The following is a 20,539-nucleotide window of genomic DNA, read 5'->3' as shown; positions in this document are numbered from 1 at the left end:
TGGATGGGTCAAAATCCTGGAACTCCCTATCTAACAGAATTACGGGAGTACATTCACCACAAGGACTGCAGTGGTTCAAGAAGATGGCCCACCACCACCTTCCCAAGGGCAACTAGGGATGGGCAATAAATGCTGGCTTTGCCAGTGATGCCCATATCCTGAGAATGAACGTAAAAAATGAATCTCATTAATATGATCTTTATACTTACACCTACCTTCCTTGTCACTTTCCAGAGTAAGCCCTTCCGTGCGGTGTCGGATATATAACAATGGGGGTTGCTTCATATTTGTTCAATAATCTGTAAGGGCCATGTTGAACAAAAACAGGGCAAGGATGCTTTGACACCCCCCCCCCCCCCCGTGTCTATTATCCGGGCACCGACTGGACTGCCGCGAGCGGGTTCGGTTATTTATGAATCATTCTTCCCATCACCCAGCGCGGGGTAATGTCAGAGTGCGAGTGAACATGTCGGATGAGGTTGGGAAGGTGCTGGGCTCGTACCTCAGCAGTGTTGTGGATTTTGGGGACGAGCATATTCACGTGTTGCGGGTATGGGGCATATCAAATACTCGCGCGAAGGCAGCTCGAGCCACTTTAGGCCAGGAGTCTTGCTGTTGGAATATTTTAGCTACAGTAAAAAGGCCGAACTCGAACACTCAGCCAAAAGGTTTATTTGTAACTTGGGCTTTAGCAGACGACGCGGTTATAAGAGTTGTGAGCGCGGAAGGGTTGGCAGTATTTGACCGCACTGTTACTCCCGTTTGTTTTGCAGAACATCAGCACGGGCCTGGCACTATTTGGAATCGTGTTATTAGGCAGAAGCGTCAGACTAGTAAGTGGCCCTCGAGCTTGATGCGCCCGTTGATATCTGCGAGGGATTTTCTCTTACAACTTCGCTCCCGCACCATAAAACCAGGCATACCAATGACGGTTTTTTAAAAACCGAATTTGCCTTTCAAATTTGTCATTTTCCTTGCAGTGGGTTAGTGAAATTCATCTTTACAGAAACACGGGCGGTGGCGGGGGGATTTTAAACCCCAAGAACGGGCGGGTGGGAGTTGAAAATAGTTGATATTTGGGTCCCGACCGCAACTCGGATTTATTTCTGGGTTTCACGTCGGTGCTTGAAAGTACAGGCTTCCCACTGGGAATGCAAAGTTTGAAAATGTTGCGGTTGCGACCCAAAAAAAAACTTTTCAACTCCCACCCGTTCTTCGGGTTTAAAATCACCCCCACGTGTGTTGATATTGGTATCAATAATTGAGCAGATAAAAAAAGAAACACCGGAAATGCTGAAAATCTGATATCAAACAGAAAATGTTGTAATTAATAGCAACCTAAAGAGAACAAACAAGTTGATGATTCAAGTGTTTAGAACCCTCTCTTGACTGAAATAAAATCAAATGAAAGAAAACGAATAACATGTATGAAGTTGTAATGTGGAGATGTCGGTGATGGACTGGGGTGGACAAATATAAGGAGTCGCACAGCTTTATTTGAAATCACAAGCTTTAGGAGCTTTGCTCCTTAGTCACCTGACTTGTAACTAAACACCAAAATGCAATGCAATTACATCTCATGGCCTTAAAGAGACAGGGGCCTGCACTTTAGCAGTAAAATAATATTTTACATTGCATAATGTTCCTGCACTTACAAAAGGGCATCCTCTTATTGTGAGCAGTACCATGGGAAATTTGCTATTAAAATGTGGCCTGTGTGCCCAAATATCATACTCCAAATGTTGCACTTTATTGTAGATGGACCTCAGACATGTTTACTTTCAGCAGTTGCAATTTCTGGCCATAAAGAGACGGGCCAGCTTGAACACAGCTGTACTTTAGCAGTAGAAAAATACATTGTGCCTTGTGTGGCATAATAACCCTGTCATTATAAAGCAGCAGATCATCTGAATTACTGGGAGTAGGACCAACCACTACCAATCTATTAAAAATGGTGCAGGTGGAGCACAAAAGCATCATACTGCGTGCATCACTTTGTTCCAGCTGTAAAATAATTTTGAAGTTTTGACTCTTTCTGCCTGCAGTCTGAAACTAATGAACATATTTCAATCTGCAAAATTCCCTCACCAAAGAAGAATTGAAGTGAATGACCTCAGGATCTGTTTACTTACTGCAATTAAATTTTTATGGCCTTAAAAGGACAGGCATGCTTAAATCTTTGCAGCAGAATAATGCACTCCATTGCATGGTTCATTGCTTCTGTCATTATGAAACTATATGATTTGCCTTGAACAATGGCTGATCTAGTAAATTTACAAAATTGCACTTCATAGGTTCATGATTTTGCAATTAATTTGATTATATATACAAAAGAAACTATTGGCAGAATGGTCGTGCAGCCTATTAGTCTACCAATGTGTTGTTCCACAGAGTGGAAGTGGACCATTACAGTTTTTCACTCTGCTGAGCTTGTAGGGGAGATAGTTATGTTACTTGAGTAGCAATTCAGAGGCCTGAACTGATAAGCCAAAAAATGTGAGTTCACTCCCACTGTGGCAGTTTGAGAATTTGAATTTTGTATATATACTTTTTTAAAATCTGGAAATGAAAAGCTGGTATCCATGAAAGTGACCAAGAAGCTTTCAGATTGTTGTAAAGATCCAACTAGTTCATTAATGCCTTTTGGGGAATCAAAGCTGCCATCCTTATCCAGTTTGGCCTGTATGTAACACCAGTCCCACACCAGCGTGATTGATTCTTAACTGCCCTCTGAAGTAAGCCATTCAGTTGTATCAAACCGCTATGAAGAAGGCCCACTATCACTTTCTCAACTAGGAATGGGTAATGAAAGTTGGCCTTGCCAGCGGTGCCCAAGTCCCGAGAATGAAAAAAATCCAAGCAGTCATTGCTTGGTCTTTATTTCATGCTTCCAAGTGATAAGTGGAAGAGTAGTCACAATAGCAATGTATATTTATATAGCGACCAACTTAGTTGCTTGCTATGCTATTTCATTAAAACAGCTGTCTTAAGCTCTGCATGGAAGGATAACACATTGGAGCTACAATGTGGAATAGAAGGTCACATGCTTGTGTCCTAAGATTGGCCATACAGTGATGATCAGTTCTCAACTGTGGTACTAATGTATTGCTGACTGTGGTTTGTTACATAGTGGTCGTCAAACTAAATGTTTTGGGATTCTGGGCTCAGACAAAAAGTTAGTAACACAGCTCAGCTGTAATCAAATTTCAACAAGACCACCACCAGACATTTGTCCTATTAAGATTTAATAGAAGAAAGGATTGGGGCTGGGTCTAGAGCCTGTCGCAAAACAAGAGCTTTTTTTTCAATTCCCCAGCCCCTTCTTTGAAGGCAGTAGCTTGTGATGGGTATGTTCTATAGATACTGCCAGACCTCTGGTATCTCGCCCAACTGTCCATACTTCTCGCCTGAACATAGACAATGAACTCTGGTTATTTATCCACGGAGGATTATTACAGCTGAGCATAAGCCTGGCCACATTGGATGTCCATGCATGTGTACTTTCGAGTAGGAGGTCCTGGATAGCAATCAGAAGTAGGAATTCTGGTTGATTTTTCCTTTGCTGGCCTAAAACACTGAAGCTAATAATGGTATCTTTATTGCTGCCCTGGGTGAGATCTGCTAACTTAATGGAACCTGGTATCTGCCTATTCTGCTAGGTTTTAAAGATACTTTTATTATATGTATTTCTAGAATGTGTTGAGTACCTTGGCTGAGACTATTTTCATGCTGGGAACAGTTTTCCTTTTTTCTCAACTTGGAAGCTAAGTAACAATGGCATCCTGTTAGAGATTGATTGAGCCCTACTGTAGAATATAATGGGTTTAGCAACAAATTTAAAATCATGTGATTTATTACATGCAAACTCATAAAAATCCTATTGAGATGCTTTTTAAAGTTGCTAATATAGAGTCAGATCAATAATGAAAATTTTTATTATCATTTTCCTTCATCTTCACAGGTTACTAAATTTACTTGTGTCACAAAAATACCTGATAACTTTATTGCAAAAAGTGTCAAACTTCGAGGGAGAGTACATCATGTAACAGAAAATGGACTAGAAGTGGAACATATTCCCATTACCCTTCCTGTTATTTCATCTCTGCAAAGAAAAAGTAAGTATCAATGGAGGAATGAGCCTGGCCACATTGGATGTCCATGTATATGTACATTCCTGCAGGGGTTCCTGGAATGCAATCAGAAGTAGGAATCCTGGTTGATTTTCCTTTCATTAGCCTAAAATAGTCTAACTATTGTGATGCTTTTAAGATGTTTGGTAATATAAGATAACATATGTATGTGAACTGCAGACTTGGCTCGGGACTGATTAAAATACTGCTTGTGATATCACCTTCTGCATGCAACTGATAAGAGCGAACCTTAAAATGACTTGAACATATAGTCATTTGATGCATTTTACACTATTAGATTTATTTGAGTTGATATCATTTGATGAAATTCACAAAGCTTCATTGCTGGATTTTACTGGAAATGTGCAATCAGTGTGATTATATTTAGTTTGTGTGCTATAAGTTTAACGATTTGGTAGCTTTTTTTTTATAACCCAGTTGTGGGCATTATTGATCTAAATCAAAAGCAAAATACTGTGGATGCTGGAAATCTGAAATAAAAACAGAAAATGCTGGAAACACTGAACATTAAAATCTAAATGTCTGACACCATTATTCAATCCTCTTAGCCAAGTTTTGATTTGATTTTGTCCACTGAGCACAAACTGAAAAAAGGTGAGTGGCAGGTTCTTGCTATTTACAATGTTGACCACAGAATTTTGTCATTTTTGGAGGTAGATTTTCAAACTGGGCTCTGGAAACCATAGGAGTCCTCAGATTTTTGCCTGTTGGGGATGCCACAATATTGCTGTGAACACAATATCTCAAGAATATTCTTCTATATATTTTCTGTGTTTGACACTCAAAGGTTCATTGTTTACACGGTTTCAAAATTTTTATGTTTAAAATTTAACCTTATGCCCCAAAAATGGTACGGTAGAGAAAGATTTGAGTAACTGAATTTGCAACCTAAACAAAGAGGCTTACTATGATTCTGTGTAAACAGTTGTCTGTCGCAATGTTGTTGCAGGTTCTGGCCAGTTGATAGCGCAATGGAGCAAGTTTCTTTAGTCTTTCTTCCAACTCTTACTATTTTGTGTGTTTTTTTTAAATCCACAGGCAATTTACTAGTATACATATTTTAAAAATTGTGTATGGTGAGCGCTTCCTGTGCATTTCAAAGTTTACTTCCTCTGTCAAAATTCTGTGTAATTCTACTTCTGTTATGCATGGGTATTACGTTTAACTTACAATAAACTGTAAGAATGTGTACTTACTGTAGTCTTCCCAGTGTTAGAGGTAGTGCTACTACTCCTCTAAGCAGTCTTCAAGGCCTGTTCCTCTAGATATTCAGGGGTGGCCAATATTCATCCCTGAACCAACAGCACAAAAAAGATTAACTGGTCATTTATCTAACTTACTGTTTGTCTAAGCTTACTGTGTGCAATTTGGCTGCCACGTCTTTCTCCTTTCTAAGCCTGGGATGTATCCTCTTTCTCTTATAAATGCACTATTATCTGTGTCCCTGTAGCCATTGCAGCAACCTTATTATCTTGAGATATGTGATAATTTCAACTGTGAGGTTTATGTATGTGGTACCTTGATATCTGGTGATAAATGTATATGGCCATACGCTTTAATTGTTCATAAATATTTCAATCAATTTACAAAGAAGTACTTCAATCTCTTCTGTTATGCTTCATATGATGCGGGTAAAGTGGCCAGTATATCTGAGACCACAGCTGGCCCTCGTTGAACAACCACAGCTTTGTACCAATTATATACTTTTTCTCAGCATTGCCAGTATGAACTTTAAAGCTAATTTCTACCAGAGTCTGTGAAGCTGGCTTGCAGCTTTCTTGGCAAATTGGTAGCAGCTTTGTAACACAGGGCATCCTACCACTACCCTGTTCAATGCCCAACTAGTATCCATTTTTGGTATAGATGCCCAGGTCCTGGCTGGATAAATGGAATGTTGCATTCTTTGCCTTAGCTGACGTTACTTTATGGCACATGTACAGGGACAAGGTACTGGAGTGTTGTTTTGCTGTCACCTGGGTATTAAATGATACTGGCAATGTAGATAGTATAACAGTTAAACCCCAATCAACTTCCAGCTGATAGGCTGGATACTTTAAAAAAAAATAGACATCCTGACCTCCTCGAATGACCTCTTCAGCTCAAACATTAGTATGTCATCCGGTAAATCCTTCACTCAGAAATTATCCAATTATAAAAGAAAAAGGCTTGCCCTATGATGCAGGAAAAAGTGATTGGACCCTTTAATATGTGACATGTCAGATGGCTCAGATCCTTAATCAAACATAGAATATGCTCTCCTTAATTCTTGGGCTTAGATGGTCACAAAAGGATGATTACTTGTGAAGGTCCTCCTATAAGGTGTAGAAAGTCTCTTAAAAGGACAGGTGTCCCCGATTGTTCAGGTTGGATCAGCTGTCTTACCTGTCGTGTGTGAAATTACTTTAATTCAAATTTACTTTAATCCAAGACTAGTAAAGAAACATTTCTATTTTCCTCAGGGCAGTCAAATGGTCATCTGATGGTTAGATTGGCTGGCTTGGAAATGACTGACGAGGCTAGAACCTGGTTAAGAGAACAAATAAAACCTTCTCACATTATTTGGTTTCAACTTCTGAGGAGGGAGAATTCTTTTATTGATTGCATTGTAAGATTAAACAAGGTAAGTCCAGGTTTCAGAAGTACAAATTCACATTTCTGTATCAAATCATTGTATTGTTGCATTGTGATTTAGAAGACTGGAACAAGCAAACCTTTGCTGTAGTTGCAACACAGGTTTGAGAATGGTGCAAGAAGATGACACTAGATAATACTGCCTGTCTTCTGTATGGTGGCGGTTTTTAAATGTTAGGAAAGAGCTAATGGGTTAATCGTTTCTTCTGTAATATTAGAAACTTAAAGGTGCCTAGAGGACTGCTGCTTATGCATTTTTTGAAAGGCTTAAATTGAAATTTTAAAAATTTGCTTTGCATCAGTTGCAATATAACTTTTTGACTACAAGACTGCAGTCCACTCCCGTTAATTCAAAATCGTTTTTTGCACAAAAAAGTTAAATTATCCAGTAGTTCAAATTTGGCAATATAAAGAAAATATATTTTAAAAATTCAAATTATCTAGTAACTTTAAATTTTTCTATTTCAAATTAAGAGTAAACTATGTGCAGCAGGTCTACATGTAGTTGAGGCAAGGTTGCTTGGAATATGTGACAGAAGTGCAAATTGATTTGCCATAAACTGTAGTTATAAAGGTTCTATTGTGGCTACATTGTGTAAACAGCATCAAATTATCACAAAATCTGCAGTCTTAACTGGCCCATTTAAAAAAAAATCTAAACATCCATTCTTAATGAATACTTTGCATCTGTCTTCACAAAAGAGGGATGATGCAGACATTGTAGTTAAGGAGGAGGAGTGTGAAATATTGGATGGGATAAACATAGTGCGAGAGGAAGTATTAAGGGGATTAGCATCTTTTGAAAGTAGATAAATCAGCCCAGATGAAATGTATCCCAGGCTGTTAAGAGAACCAAGGGAGGAAACAATGGAGGCTCTGACCATCATTTTCCAATCCTCCCTGGATACAGGCGTGGTGCCGGAGGATTGGAGGACTGCTAACGTTGTACCGTTGTTTAAAAACAGAGCGAGGGATAGACCAAGTAATTACAGGCCAGTCATTCTAACCTCATTGGTGGGCAAATTATTGGAATCAATTCTGAGGGACAGGATAAACCATCACTTAGAAAGGCATGGATTAATCAAGGACAGTCAGTATGGATTTGTTAAGAGAATGTCGTGTCTGACTAACTTGATTGAATTTTTTGAGGAGGTAACAGGACGGTCGATGAGGGTGGTGCGTTTGATGTAGTCTACAAGGATTTTAGCCATGCTTTTGACTAGGTCCCACGTGGCAGACTGGTCAAAAAAGTACAAGCCCATGGGATCCAAGGGAAAGTGGCAAGTTGGATCCAAAATTGGCTCAGTGGCAGGAAGCAAAGGGTAATGGTCGACAGGCGTTTTTGTGACTGGAAGGATGCTTCTGGTGGGGTTCCGCAGGGCTCAGTATTAGGTCCCTTGCTTTTTGTGGTATATATTAATGATTTAGACTTAAATGTAGGGGACATGATTAAGAAGTTTGCAGATGATACAAAAATTGGCCGTGTGGTTGATAGTGAGGAGGAAAGCTGTAGACTGCAGAAAGATATCAATGGACTGGTCAGGTGGGCAGAAAAGTGGCAAATGGAATTCAATCTGGAGAAGTGTGTCTTGTTTGCCCTCCCCATTTGGATCCCTGAAGATAGCAGGACAGGTAGATAAGGTAGTTAAGGATGGCATAAGGGATACTTTCCTTTATTAGCCAAGGCATAGAATATAAGAGCAGGGAGGTTATGCTAGAACTGTATAAAACACGTTTGTCCATAGCTTGAGTACTGCGTACAATTCTGGTCACCACATTACAGGAAGGATGTAATTGCACTAGAGAGGGTACAGAGGAGATTTGAGATGATGTTGCCAGGACTGGAGAATTTTAGCTATGAGGAAAGATTGGATGGGCTTGGGTTGTTTTCTTTGGAACAGAGGAGGCTGAGGGGTGATTTAATTGAGGTGTACAAAATTATGAAGGGTAATTTAGGGCATCATCACCTCAGTCAAGATCTACACACCAAACCATTATTGGCACTCATTTTTTAGTTTATTTTACACAGATGCTCTTCCATTCTACTTCTCTTTATTGAAGCCTTTAGTTTTCCAATTGTTGAGAACAGGCTCATGGGTCTTTTGTTACCCTTTTTAAAGATGGCAACTATATTTGCCTGTTTCCAATGTGTTGGAACCACGCTGATGTTCATTGATTCTCTCAACATGACTATTGCTTTACAAATCTTCTGTCTTGTCTCTCCAAGTACTTTCGAGTATAGTTCATAAGTATCATGGATTTATTGGCCTTTGAGCTTTTCTAGAATCTCTGCTTTAGTAATATCAAAGTCCCGAAGAGCACCTACCCTTGATAGCCACAAAGGACAGTGAGTATTGAGAGTAATTGGCTAAAGAGAAGGAAGCAAATGGTAGTTGTAAAATTGTTTTCGTGACAAGCCAAATTAGGAAGTATTTGTGTACTATATTGACAAGTTGAGTCTTTCTAAGTTGGATATTCCCAATTTATGTTGGGCTGGCTGAAGATTTTCCTCTCCCCTCTTTCTTTCCTACCCCCCTCCCCCCAAATCAGTATTATTTTTGTTCATCTTTCTAATTTAATAATTTTCCTTATTTTGGGCTGACGATCTGCAGCAGATCCTAAATGTTGTCCTAATCCTATTCTTCTATAGAACTATAGAACTGGCCATAGAATTTCATACCACAGCTTTTACTGCAATACTGCCTCAATTAGTTTAACCTCCCACACGTATCCCTTACATATATGTCAACACCTCCAACTTTTCCTGCCCTTCCTGAATGCCCTGTACCCTTGTAACTTATTTTATTTTCCGCAATCCCACATTAGCCAAATGTCTGATTCTTCAGTCGTTTTTACTGGTTGCCACTCTGCCTCCAGCTCAGTCAATTGTTTTGATTGCTTCTGGGTAATGTGATACTGTTTATAATGTTGCATTCTTGGCCCTGCTGATAACTTCCAGCATCCTGTGTTTTCTTATGCACAGTCCTCAACCCACCCTGCCTGTGCCCCTCATCTGACGGTACTCAGTTGCTATTTCTATGTTACTCACAAGCCTCCTGCTGCCTGCCCTATTTAAATGTTCTCCATCACTACTGAACCTGCTTTCTATATTCTGAAAGCAATCCCAATTATTGATGAACTCAAATAAAAAACAGAAAATGCTGGAAAATACACAGCAGGTCAGGCAACATCTGTGGAGAGAGAAACAGTTAACATTTCAGGTTGATGACCTTTCATCAGAACTGGAACATGGTAGAGAGTAACAGTTTTTAAGCAAGTACAAAGCTAGGGAAATGGGTTTGGTGCGGGGGAGGAAAGAACAAAGGGGAAGGTCTATGATAAGGCAGAGGGCAGGAGTGATTGAATGACAAAAGGGATGGTGGTGCAGTGCGGGCTGGTGCTTAGGGTGGGGGTCCCCTATCGATACACGGCCGGCGGGGTGGTCCACACCCCAGGGGTTCAGCCACCTTTGCCAGATTTTTCATGCTTCCCTCATCCTCTGTTATTCTGCTGTAATCGTTTACACCTCCTCTGGACCCATCTTTTGTTTCTTTATTTGACCCATTACCACCCTTTTTTTCTTATTCATTCATGGGATGTGGGTGTCGTTGGCAAGGCCAGCATTTATTGCCCTTGATAAGGTGGTGGTGAACCGCCGCTTTGAACCGCTGCAGTCCGTGTGGTGAAGGTTCTCCCACAGTGCTGTTAGGTAGGAAGTTCCAGGATTTTGACCCAGCGACGATGAAGGAACGGCGATATATTTCCACGGGGATGGTGTGTGACTTGGAGGGGAACGTGCAGGTGGTGTTGTTCCCATGTGCCTGCTGCCCTTGTTCTTCTAGGTGGTAGAGGTCATGGGTTTGGGAGGTGCTGTTGAAGAAGCCTTGGCGAGTTGCTGCAGTGCATCCTGTGGATGGTACACACTGCAGCCACAGTGCGCCGGTGGTGGAAGGGGTGCCAATCAAGTGGGCTGCTTTGTCCCAGATGGTGTCGAGCTTCTTGAGTGTTGTTGGAGCTGCACTCATCCAGGCAAGTGGAGAGTATTCCATCACACTTCTGACTTGTGCCTTGTAGATGGTGGAAAGGCTTTGGGGAGTCAGGAGGTGAGTCACTCGCCACAGAATACCCAGCCTCTGACCTGCTCTTGTAGCCAAATTATTTATATGGCTGGTCCAGTTATGATTCTGGTCAATGGTGACCCCCAGGATGTTGATTGTGGGGGATTCGGCGATGGTAATGCCGTTGAATGTCAAGGGGAGGTGGTTAGACCCTCTCTTGTTGGAGATGGACATTGCCTGGCACTTGTCTGGCGCGAATGTTACTTGCCACTTATGAGCCCAAGCCTGGATGTTGTCCAGGTCTTGCTGCATGCGGGCTCGGACTGCTTCATTATTTGAGGGGTTGCGAATGGAACTGAACACTGTGCAATCATCAGCGAACATCCCCATTTCTGACCTTATGACGGAGAGAAGGTCATTGATGAAGCAGCTGAAGATGGTTGGGCCTAGGACACTGCCCTGAGGAACTCTTGCAGCAATGCCCTGGGGCTGAGATGATTGGCCTCCAACAACCACTACCATCTTCCTTTGTGCTAGGTATGACTCCAGCCACTGGAGAGTTTTCCCCCTGATTCCCATTGACTTCAATTTTACTAGGGCTCCTTGATGCCACACTCGGTCAAATGCTGCCTTGATGTCAAGGGCAGTCACTCTCACCTCACCTCTGGAATTCAGCTCTTTTGTCCATGTTTGGACCAAGGCTGTAATGAGGTCTGGCGCCGAGTGGTCCTGGCGGAACCTGAACTGAGCATCGGTGAGCAGGTTATTGGTGAGTAAGTGCCGCTTGATAGCACTGTCAACGACACCTTCCATCACTTTGCTGATGATTGAGAGTAGACTGATGGGGCGGTAATTGGCCGGATGGGATTTGTCCTGCTTTTTGTGGACAGGACATACCTGGGCAATTTTCCACATTGTCGGGTAGATGCCAATGTTGTAGCTGTACTGGAACAGTTTGGCTAGAGGCGCAGCTAGTTCAGGAGCACAAGTCTTCAGCACTACAGCCGGGATGTTGTCGGGTCCCATAGCCTTTGCTGTATCCAGTGCACTCAGCCGTTTCTTGATATCACGTGGAGTGAATCGAATTGGCTGAAGACTGGCTTCTGTGATGGTGAGGATATCGGGAGGCGGCCGAGATAGATCATCCACTCGGCACTTGTGGCTGAAGATGGTTGCAAACGCTTCAGCCTTGTCTTTTGCACTCACGTGCTGGACTCCACCATCATTGAGGATGGGGATGTTTACAGAGCCTCCTCCTCCCGTTCGTTGTTTAATTGTCCACCACCATTCACGACTGGATGTAGCAGGACTGCAGAGCTTTGTCTGATCCATTGGTTGTGGAATCGCTTAGCCCTGTCTATAGCATGTTGCTTCCCCTGTTTAGCATGCATATAGTCACTGCTGGCCAGACTGCCTATTGGATTCTCAATCCACTTTCCTTGCCATTATCCCTCAGCATAATGTATGTTTCAGTATTCAGGGCTACAGACTTGAGCTCTATCCTTTTTGCTCCCTTTATTAACCACTGACCATCTTCAGCTAGGATCACTACAAGTTTCTCCCCCATACTCAGGCTGCCATTCTTCTTTGGTCATACTCTCTAGGGTTGACCTTGTGGAGGAATGTTGTATGCATTGACTTTTTAAAAAGGTTATTTCAAGCAATCTGTAATTTTCCAGTATGTCTCAGTTGTCCCTTCATAGTTTGTTTAATAAGGATACTCCTGCCTCTTATTATACTAAGTTTTGTTTCCGTATCATGGTATATGAGCTGAAAATAAGAGAAAAATCCCATTTCCCTGCATCTGCTGACAATGTAACTGTCAGATTTGGATTAACATTTAGTAGTCCCCAATCTCATGTAATCATACTAGTTAACTTCTGATATAATTGATGTCTGTCATTGTACACATATCTGTTGGTCTAATTTTTTTTGGTGTCTGGTTGAAGGTATGATGTTATATATGTGTAGTATTCCAATTCGCTTTTTGATTGGTCTAGGCTATCAGTGTTGCATCATTGATCAGTTGTTGAGCAGGGACCAATCAATTCCAGTAACAAATACAGAAAACAGCCATTGTACTTCTGCACTAAAACTGAAAGTTTAAATAAGTTGTAACTATCTAAAAGTTGTAACTGAAGGTTTAACTAATTAGGTAAGTTGAAGTATTTGTAAAAAATCTTGGTTTTAAATGAAATGTTAACTAAGCCTTTACCTGATCAAGCTTGGAGCTCCAGACAAGTTTTGGATTGAATTTTTGAGAAAGTCCAGAGTTGTCAGCAGCTAATGTCTACCCAATTCCTGGTTTAAAAAATGTTGTTCATGAGAAATGGAGATCAATTGGTATTTTTTTTAAAAAAACTTTTAAAATCAAGAGCACATACTTGCATACTTTCACATACTGACACCTCAGGCCTTTTCCACGATGTTCTGAGGCTGAATGGTTCAGCCAATTAATTCTTATTATGTAGAGATATATGCTAAATCTGACGCTTATGGGCCTCTGTTTTGTCAGACAATCCTTTCATGTTGTTTACCTTTTGTTTCTCATCTTCTATTTGCCCAATTCAGCTGAAAATTTGGTATTATGTATTCCCTTAGATATATCAAATTAATGCATGATCCACCATTAGCAAGGCTAGAAGAAATTATTGGCAATGGACTGACATATAACATGCCATTTGAAAATAGAGTTTAATTTCATTTTATTTCCTTTTAGGGTGGGTTTTTCACAGTTTGTCTAAATGAAGAGATTTTGAGAGAAGGCCTTGGGCGAGCTGTTACTATTGAGGGCCTACACTCTAACCCCAAACTGTACTGGAGGTTGCAGACTAGGTTGCTTAAAGCAGAACTGAAAGCCCAGAAAAAAGGTAAAGGCCTCTGGAAAGAGCCTAATTTTATAGAAAGAATCTCAAATAATTTACGGAATTCTAAGATTTTGCATAATTTACATAACCTGATTTTATGGGTCAGATCTCTCAGAAAAAAATAAATTGTCAATATTCAGTTGAAGAAAAATGTTGGACTTACTGTGTACAGTAAATGTAACTGCTTTCTAACTGGTATATCATGCTTATGTATGTAATTACAAGTGCAAAACATGTTACCTTGGTTTAAGATACAAAGACCCATTTATTACCATGCAAAATATTGTATCTCGACTTATTGGTTTATTCAGAAATGCAATTCTTTGTCCAGTGTTCTAAACCATATACTGGTATGTTACAAAACAATTAAGCCTGTACATTGCACTCCACCAACTCTGCTCCTTCACATTAGTCCTTTCCATTCATTAACAGGATGATACTTCACTGGAGAAAATCTACTTTTGTACTGGAGCTATGCTGTACATTATTTAATGAAGGGATCAATATTTTCCAGTCAAATAGTTAGCAAGTGCCTTCCATCCATGACCTTTAACGAGTACATACAGTGAAACCTGCATAAACGGATATTCCCAAAAAACTGACGCTTATTGAGAGACCAAAATAACTTACATGGTAAAATTTACAAGAGGCACTCTGAAACCACAGACACTTGCAAATTAGGAACTACAGACAGCCTTCATTGCGCCAAACCCTTATACAACTTAAAACACGGGATACAGCATGTTGCAAAGCTGTTGTATCTGGAACTTTCACAGTCAGGATCACTGGCACTTCCCCTGGCTGAAGAGCCTAGAGCTAGGGGGCATAGTCGCAGGATAAGGGGTCAGCCATTTAGGACTGAGATGAGGAGGAATTTCTTCACTCGGTTGCGAATCTGTTGGAAATCTCGAACCCAGAGGGCTGCGGATGCTGAGTCATTGAGTATATTCAAGGCTGAGATAAATAGATTTTTGGCCTCTAGGGGAATCAAGGGATATGGGGATCGGGCAGGAAAGTGGATTGAGGTTGAAGATCAGTCATGATCCTGTTGAATGGCCGAGCAGGCTTGAGGAGCCGTGTGGCCTACTCCCGCTCCTATTTCTTATGTTCTTATGTATGTTCTTAACTGTGGGAAAGTGTCGTGATCAGACATCACTTGATGGTCAGATGTCACGTGATCAAACCTCTAGGAATATGTTCGAGATTTTGCAACCCCAGTGGACATAGAAGATGTGCACACATTCTGACCCCACGTGGCACAGTTGTCCGTCATCTGAGAGTGTGGTTAGGAACAAGTACCACTGTACAGGTACCGTACTTGGCACATCAGTTTTGTTATCTGCTTCCAAACTTAAGTTCTTAGCATTGTTGCAATTGATTAGGTGCTCATCATAACCTCAGCTGGTTCTTCAAGATTGTTGGGAAAATTTTTACAGTACTGTAATTAGAATGAGAAAGGATTGAATTTCAAAATGAAATAAGCTCTTAAATAAAAGTGAGGAAATAAAGTATGAAGATGACTTAAGTAAAGTTTTTTAAGCTCCTTTTTGACAATTTTTTCTCTCTTTTGAGAATTCTCTAAATTGTCTGCCCAGTCCATTTTTAAAGTACCATTTTGGCTTCACTTCCTTCAAACCTTTTCTCTCTCTTCAAAAATTTTTGATTTGGTCAGCTTCATCCAAGAGCTTGATGATACAACCTAAGCTTTTTTCATTATAATTATGCACTTATTAAAAGTTACAAGTGGAAGATATTAGCCAAGTAAATAGTCACAAAATAATGGTCCTTTCATTAGTTGATTTATTGTTGCTAACAGTGTTCTTAAGATAATACTGTACCAAGGGATTCAGAGTAAACATGTTCCCACAAAGAAAAAGGGTGGGACTGCCAAATCTAGAGCCCCTTGGATGACAAGGAGCATACAGGGTAAGATAAGGCAAAAAAGGGAAGCTTATGTCAAACACCAAGAGCGCAATACTGCAGACAGCCTAGAGGAGTATAGAAAAGGCAGGGGTGAAATTAAAAAGGAAATTAGGAAAGCAAAGAGAGGGCATGAAAAAATACTGGCAAGTAAAACTAAGGAAAACCCAAAAATGTTTTATCAATACATGAAGAGTAAGAGAATAACTAAGGAAAGAGTAGGGCCTATTAGACACCAAAAAGGTAACCTATGTGTGGAGGCAGAAGATGTGGGTATGGTTCTTAATGAATACTTTGCTCTGTCTCCACAAATGAGGGGGACGATGCAGAGATTGTAGTTGAGGAGGAGGAGTGTGAAATATTGGAAGGGATAAACATAGTGAGAGAGGAAGTATTAAGAGGATTAGCATCTTTGAAAGTAGATAAATTGCTAGGCCCGGATGAAATGTATTCCAGGCTGTTAAGAGAAGCAAGGGAGGAAATAGCGGAGGCTCTGACCATCATTTCCCGATCCTCCCTGGCTACAAGCATGGTACCAGAGGCTTGGAGGACAGCTAACGTCGTACCATTGTTTAAAAAGGGAGAAAGAGATAGACCGAGCAATTGTAGACCAGTCAGTCTGACCTCTAATTATTGGAATTGATTTTGAGGGACAGCATAAATCGTCATTTAGAAAGGCATGGGTTAATCAAGGATATTCAGCATGGATTTGTTAAGGGAAGATCACGGCTTTTGACAAGGTCCCACGTGGCAGACTGGTCAAAAAAGTAAAAGCCCATGGGATCCAAGGAAAAGTGGCTAGTTAGATCCAAAATTGGCTCAGTGGCAGGAAGCAAAGGGTAAAGGTTAACGGGTGTTTTTGCGACTGGAAGGCTGTTTCCAGTGGGGTCCCACAAGGCTCAGTTCTAGATCCCTGCATTTTGTGGTGTATACTAATGATTTGGACTTGAATTTTGGGGGCTTGATCAAGAAGTTTGCAGATGATACAAAAATTGGCCATGTGGTTGATGGTGAAGAGGAAAGCTGTAGACATCAGGAAGACATCAATGGACTGGTCAGGTGGGCAGAAAAGTGGCAAATGGAATTCAATCCGGAGAAATGTGAGGTAATGCATTTGGGGAAGGCTAACAAGGCAAGGGAGTACACAATAAATGGAAGGATACTGAGAGGTGTAGAGGAACAGAGGGACCTTGGAGTGCATGTCTACAGATCCCTGAAGGGAGAACAGGTAGATAAGGTGGTTAAAAAGGCGTTCGGGATACTTTCCTTTATTAGCTGAGGCAGAGAATATAAGAGCAGTGAGGTTATGCGAGAACTGTATAAAACATTGGTTAGGCCACAGTTTGAGTACTAGTCTGTTCATCACATTACAAGAAAGATGTGATTGCACCAGAGAGGGTACAGAGGAGATTTACGAGGATGTTGCCAGGGCTGGAGAATTTTAGCTCTATGAGAAAAGGTTGGATAGGCTGGGGTTGTTTTCTTTGGAACAAAGGAGGCTGAGGGGAGATTTAATTGAGGTATATAAAATTATGACGGGACTAAATGGTGGATAGAGAGGACCTATTTCCCTTAGCAGAAGGGTCAGTGACTAGGGGGCATAGATTTAAAGTAATTGGTAGAAGGATTGGAGGGGAGTTGAGAAATATTTTCACCTAGAGGGTGGTGGCGGTCTGGAACTCACTACCTGAAAGGGTGGTAGAGGCAGAAACCCTCAACTCATTTAAAAAGTACTTGGATATGCACTTGAAATGCTGTAACCTCCAGGGCTACGGACCAAGTGCTGGAAAGTGGGATTAAGCTGGATCGCTCTTTTTCGGCCGGCACGGACATGATGGGCCGAATGGCTGATTTCTGTGCCATAACTTTATATGATGCTATGATCATGCCCCGGAACACAGCTGCAGCATTCCCTGTAGTATTAATCAACTTTAAAGTGAGGCAAATAAACAAAACGTGAGGCAGATGATTTTAAAAAAGAAATTGAAAAAGTGAAGGAAAAAGGGACTAGAGCAAAAAGGTGCACTATTACTGCTAAATTTCTCAAAGAACTTGAAGAATGTGCTGTATGGTAAACTTAAATTTACTACAGTATATTACAGATAGTGTTGAGTGCTTCATTTAAAAACATGAATGCAACACATACTACTGAACATAATAAATGTGCCGAGTTCAAAGATGATGTAACAGGAACAGTGTTACAGTATGAATTTCCCCTACCAATCCAGCTCCAATGTTGCAGCACATCAAGCAGAACAAACAGAAGAAATACACCCTTAAAGTGTTTCTAACTAGGGCTCTGGACATGAGCAAGGCTATTCAAACATGAGCATTCCTTGGACTGGCTCATTTTTCAATATTAAAGCCTGCTATGTAAAATACAGCATGTGTTTAATATGTAATAAGTTTTGTAATTATTATGTAATGTTCACTATACATAAATGTCTGTGTGTATAGCAAAAGTCTCCCTGTAAAAAAAAATCAATAAACAGTTGGTATTATGTTGTGAAGTTTATTCTGTTAGACTACACTTAAATCCTTGCTTTTGCATCATGCTACAACTGAGATAGGAACATAAGAAAAGCCAGAAATGAGAAAAGCCTTTCAGCCCATGGAAGCTCATCCCTCTAGTGCACTAACTCCTCCACATTCTTACCCGTCTGGCCTATATGTGACTCCAGACCCACATCAATGTGGTTGATTCTTAATTGCCCTCTGAAATGGCCTAGCAAGCCACTCAGTTATACAATCTCGCTACAAAAAGTCATAAGAATAAAACTGGACGTACCACCTGGCATCGGACCATTAGGCACCGGACACGACAAAGGCAAACCACCCCAGTTGACCCTGCAAAATCCTCCTCGCTAACATCTGGGCACTTGTGCCAAAATTGGGAGAGCTGTCCCACAGCCTGACAGCTGTCAAGCAACAGCCTAACAGCCATACTCTCAGAACCATACCTTTCAGCCAACGTCCCAGACTCTTTCATAACCATCACTGGGTATGTCCTGTCCCACCGGCAGGACAGAACCACCAGAGGTGGTGGTACAATGATATACAGTCAGGAGGGAGTGGCCCTGGGAGTCCTCAACATGCTATAGACAGAGCTAAGCGATTCCACAACCACTGGATCAGATCAAAGCTCTGCAGTTCTGCCACGTCCAGTCGTGAATGGTGGTGGATAATTAAACAACTAACGGGAGGAGGAGGCTCTGTAAACATCCCTATCCTCAATGATGGCAGAGTCCAGCACGTGAGTGCAAAAGACAAGGCTGAAGCGTTTGACCAAGTGTGGCACCAAGGAGCCCTAGTAAAATCCAGGCTTGGGCTGATAAGTGGTAAGTAACATTCGCACCAGACAAGTGCCAGGCAATGACCATCTCCAACCATAGAGAGTCTAACCACCTCCCCTTGACATGCAACGGCATTACCATCACCGATTTCTCCCATCATCAACATCCTGGGGGTCACCATTGACCAGAAACTTAACTGGACCAGTCACATAAATACTGTGGCTACAAGAGCAGGTCAGAGGCTGGGTATTCTGCGGCGAGTGACTCACCTCCTGACTCCCCAAAGCCTTTCCACCATCTACAAGGCATAAGTCAGGACTGTGATGGAATACTCTCCACTTGCCTGAATGAGTGCAACTCCAACAACACTCAAGAAACTCAACACCATCCAGGACAAGGCAGTCTGCTTGACTGGCACCCCATCCACCACCCTAAACAGTCACTCCTCTCACCACCGGCGCACCGTGGCTGCAGTCTGTACCGTCTACAAGATGCACTGCAGCAACTCGCCAAGATTTCTTCGACAGCACCTCCCAAACCAGCGACCTCTACCACCTAGAAGGACAAGGGCAGCAGGCACATGGGAACAACACAACTTGCACGTTCCCCTCCAAGTCACACACCATCCCGACTTGGAAATACATTGCTGTTCCTTCATCGTCGCTGGGTCAAAATCCTGAAACTCCCTACCGAACAGCACTGTGGGAGAACCTTCACCACACGGACTGCAGCGGTTCAAGAAGGTGGCTCGCCACCACCTTCTCGAGGGCAATTAGAGATGGGCAATAAATACTGGCCTTGCCAGCGACACCCAATCCCGTGAACGAATTAAAAAAAACATTACTACATGCATCTGTGTAGTGTTGATGGATGGAATTGAAACACCTTTGTCCACCATGTGGAGCACAGCCTCATCAATTGCGGATGGACACAAGCTGGCCCTCCAGACCAAAGTTTCCTGCTTCTCCTTTGGCACCATCACTTGTTCATGTCCTGTCGGGCTCTGGTGCACTTTTCTATTCCTGATACTGAAATCCCTTAAGTGGACATAACTGAGCTGATGCTTTGGAGGGTCAGGTGTATGCTAATTACGTATTGTGTAATTCCATCCTGATCAGAAGCCTTTCTGATCAGAAACATGTAAATTTATGATATTTGATGCTATATTCTGATATACTCGGGTATATTTGAGAATTTTTGTCCTTGATACTGCTAGTCTATAAATCTATATATTTTGGCAAAAATGCTGTTGCAAAATTGTAGTTGTACATGTCCAGTTGTGATTTATAAAATAATAAAAAAAGCCTAGTTGTCAAATTGGATAATTTCAGATTGATGCCTTGGTGCAGATCTCAGATGTATACCATTGTGCAAAGTAGATGGCAGGATTGAAGGAGAGTATACACCTTTTGTGCATTCAGTACTCCTTTTCATAATAGAATAGCTGAAGTATAGGATTAAGTGAGGGAGCACGGAGTAGCAGCTATCGATGGAGTCTGGTTTCGACAGAGTCTATAGTTGGGAATTTGTTGAGTGAGGGGATTTGGTGCAGTAAGGGGTGAGGTGCATTTTATTAGTCAGCAGAGAGGAGCGTACCAAGAACACAACAAAACTGCAGT

The 20,539-nt window shown here is 41.5% G+C and overlaps 1 protein-coding gene across 2 annotated transcripts; it reads left to right on the top strand.

The window, feature by feature from the left end:
- Window positions 1-436: 436 nt before the first annotated feature.
- c18h3orf33 (c18h3orf33 homolog (H. sapiens)) lies at window positions 437-19,385 on the top strand. 2 transcript variants are annotated; one of them, XM_067995339.1, is made up of 5 exons: window positions 437-550; window positions 774-833; window positions 3,962-4,115; window positions 6,611-6,771; window positions 13,560-19,385. In XM_067995339.1, the coding sequence occupies exons 1-5, from the start codon at window positions 467-469 to the stop codon at window positions 13,830-13,832; spliced, it is 732 nt and encodes a 243-aa protein (XP_067851440.1). In that variant the 5' UTR covers window positions 437-466; the 3' UTR covers window positions 13,833-19,385. The 2 variants fall into 2 exon arrangements, with proteins under 2 accessions (XP_067851440.1, XP_067851441.1); XM_067995340.1 differs by lacking the exon at window positions 774-833.
- Window positions 19,386-20,539: the final 1,154 nt, after the last annotated feature.

Source organism: Heptranchias perlo, chromosome 13 (genome assembly GCF_035084215.1).
Source record: "Heptranchias perlo isolate sHepPer1 chromosome 13, sHepPer1.hap1, whole genome shotgun sequence".
Classification (NCBI taxonomy): Eukaryota; Metazoa; Chordata; class Chondrichthyes; order Hexanchiformes; family Hexanchidae; genus Heptranchias; species Heptranchias perlo.
The sequence above is the reverse complement of the archived record's forward strand: the minus strand, read 5'-3'. Positions and strand labels throughout refer to the sequence as shown.

What these genes read in the sequence shown, in the direction of transcription:
- c18h3orf33 (XM_067995339.1), top strand. Translation starts at nt 467, where the DNA reads ATGTCGGATGAGGTTGGGAAGGTGCTGGGCTCGTACCTCAGCAGTGTT. An exon ending in TAGGCAGAAGCGTCAGACTA is followed by an intron (nt 834 to 3,961) that starts GTAAGTGGCCCT and finishes TCATCTTCACAG; the next exon opens with GTTACTAAATTTACTTGTGT. An exon ending in GCATTGTAAGATTAAACAAG is followed by an intron (nt 6,772 to 13,559) that starts GTAAGTCCAGGT and finishes ATTTCCTTTTAG; the next exon opens with GGTGGGTTTTTCACAGTTTG.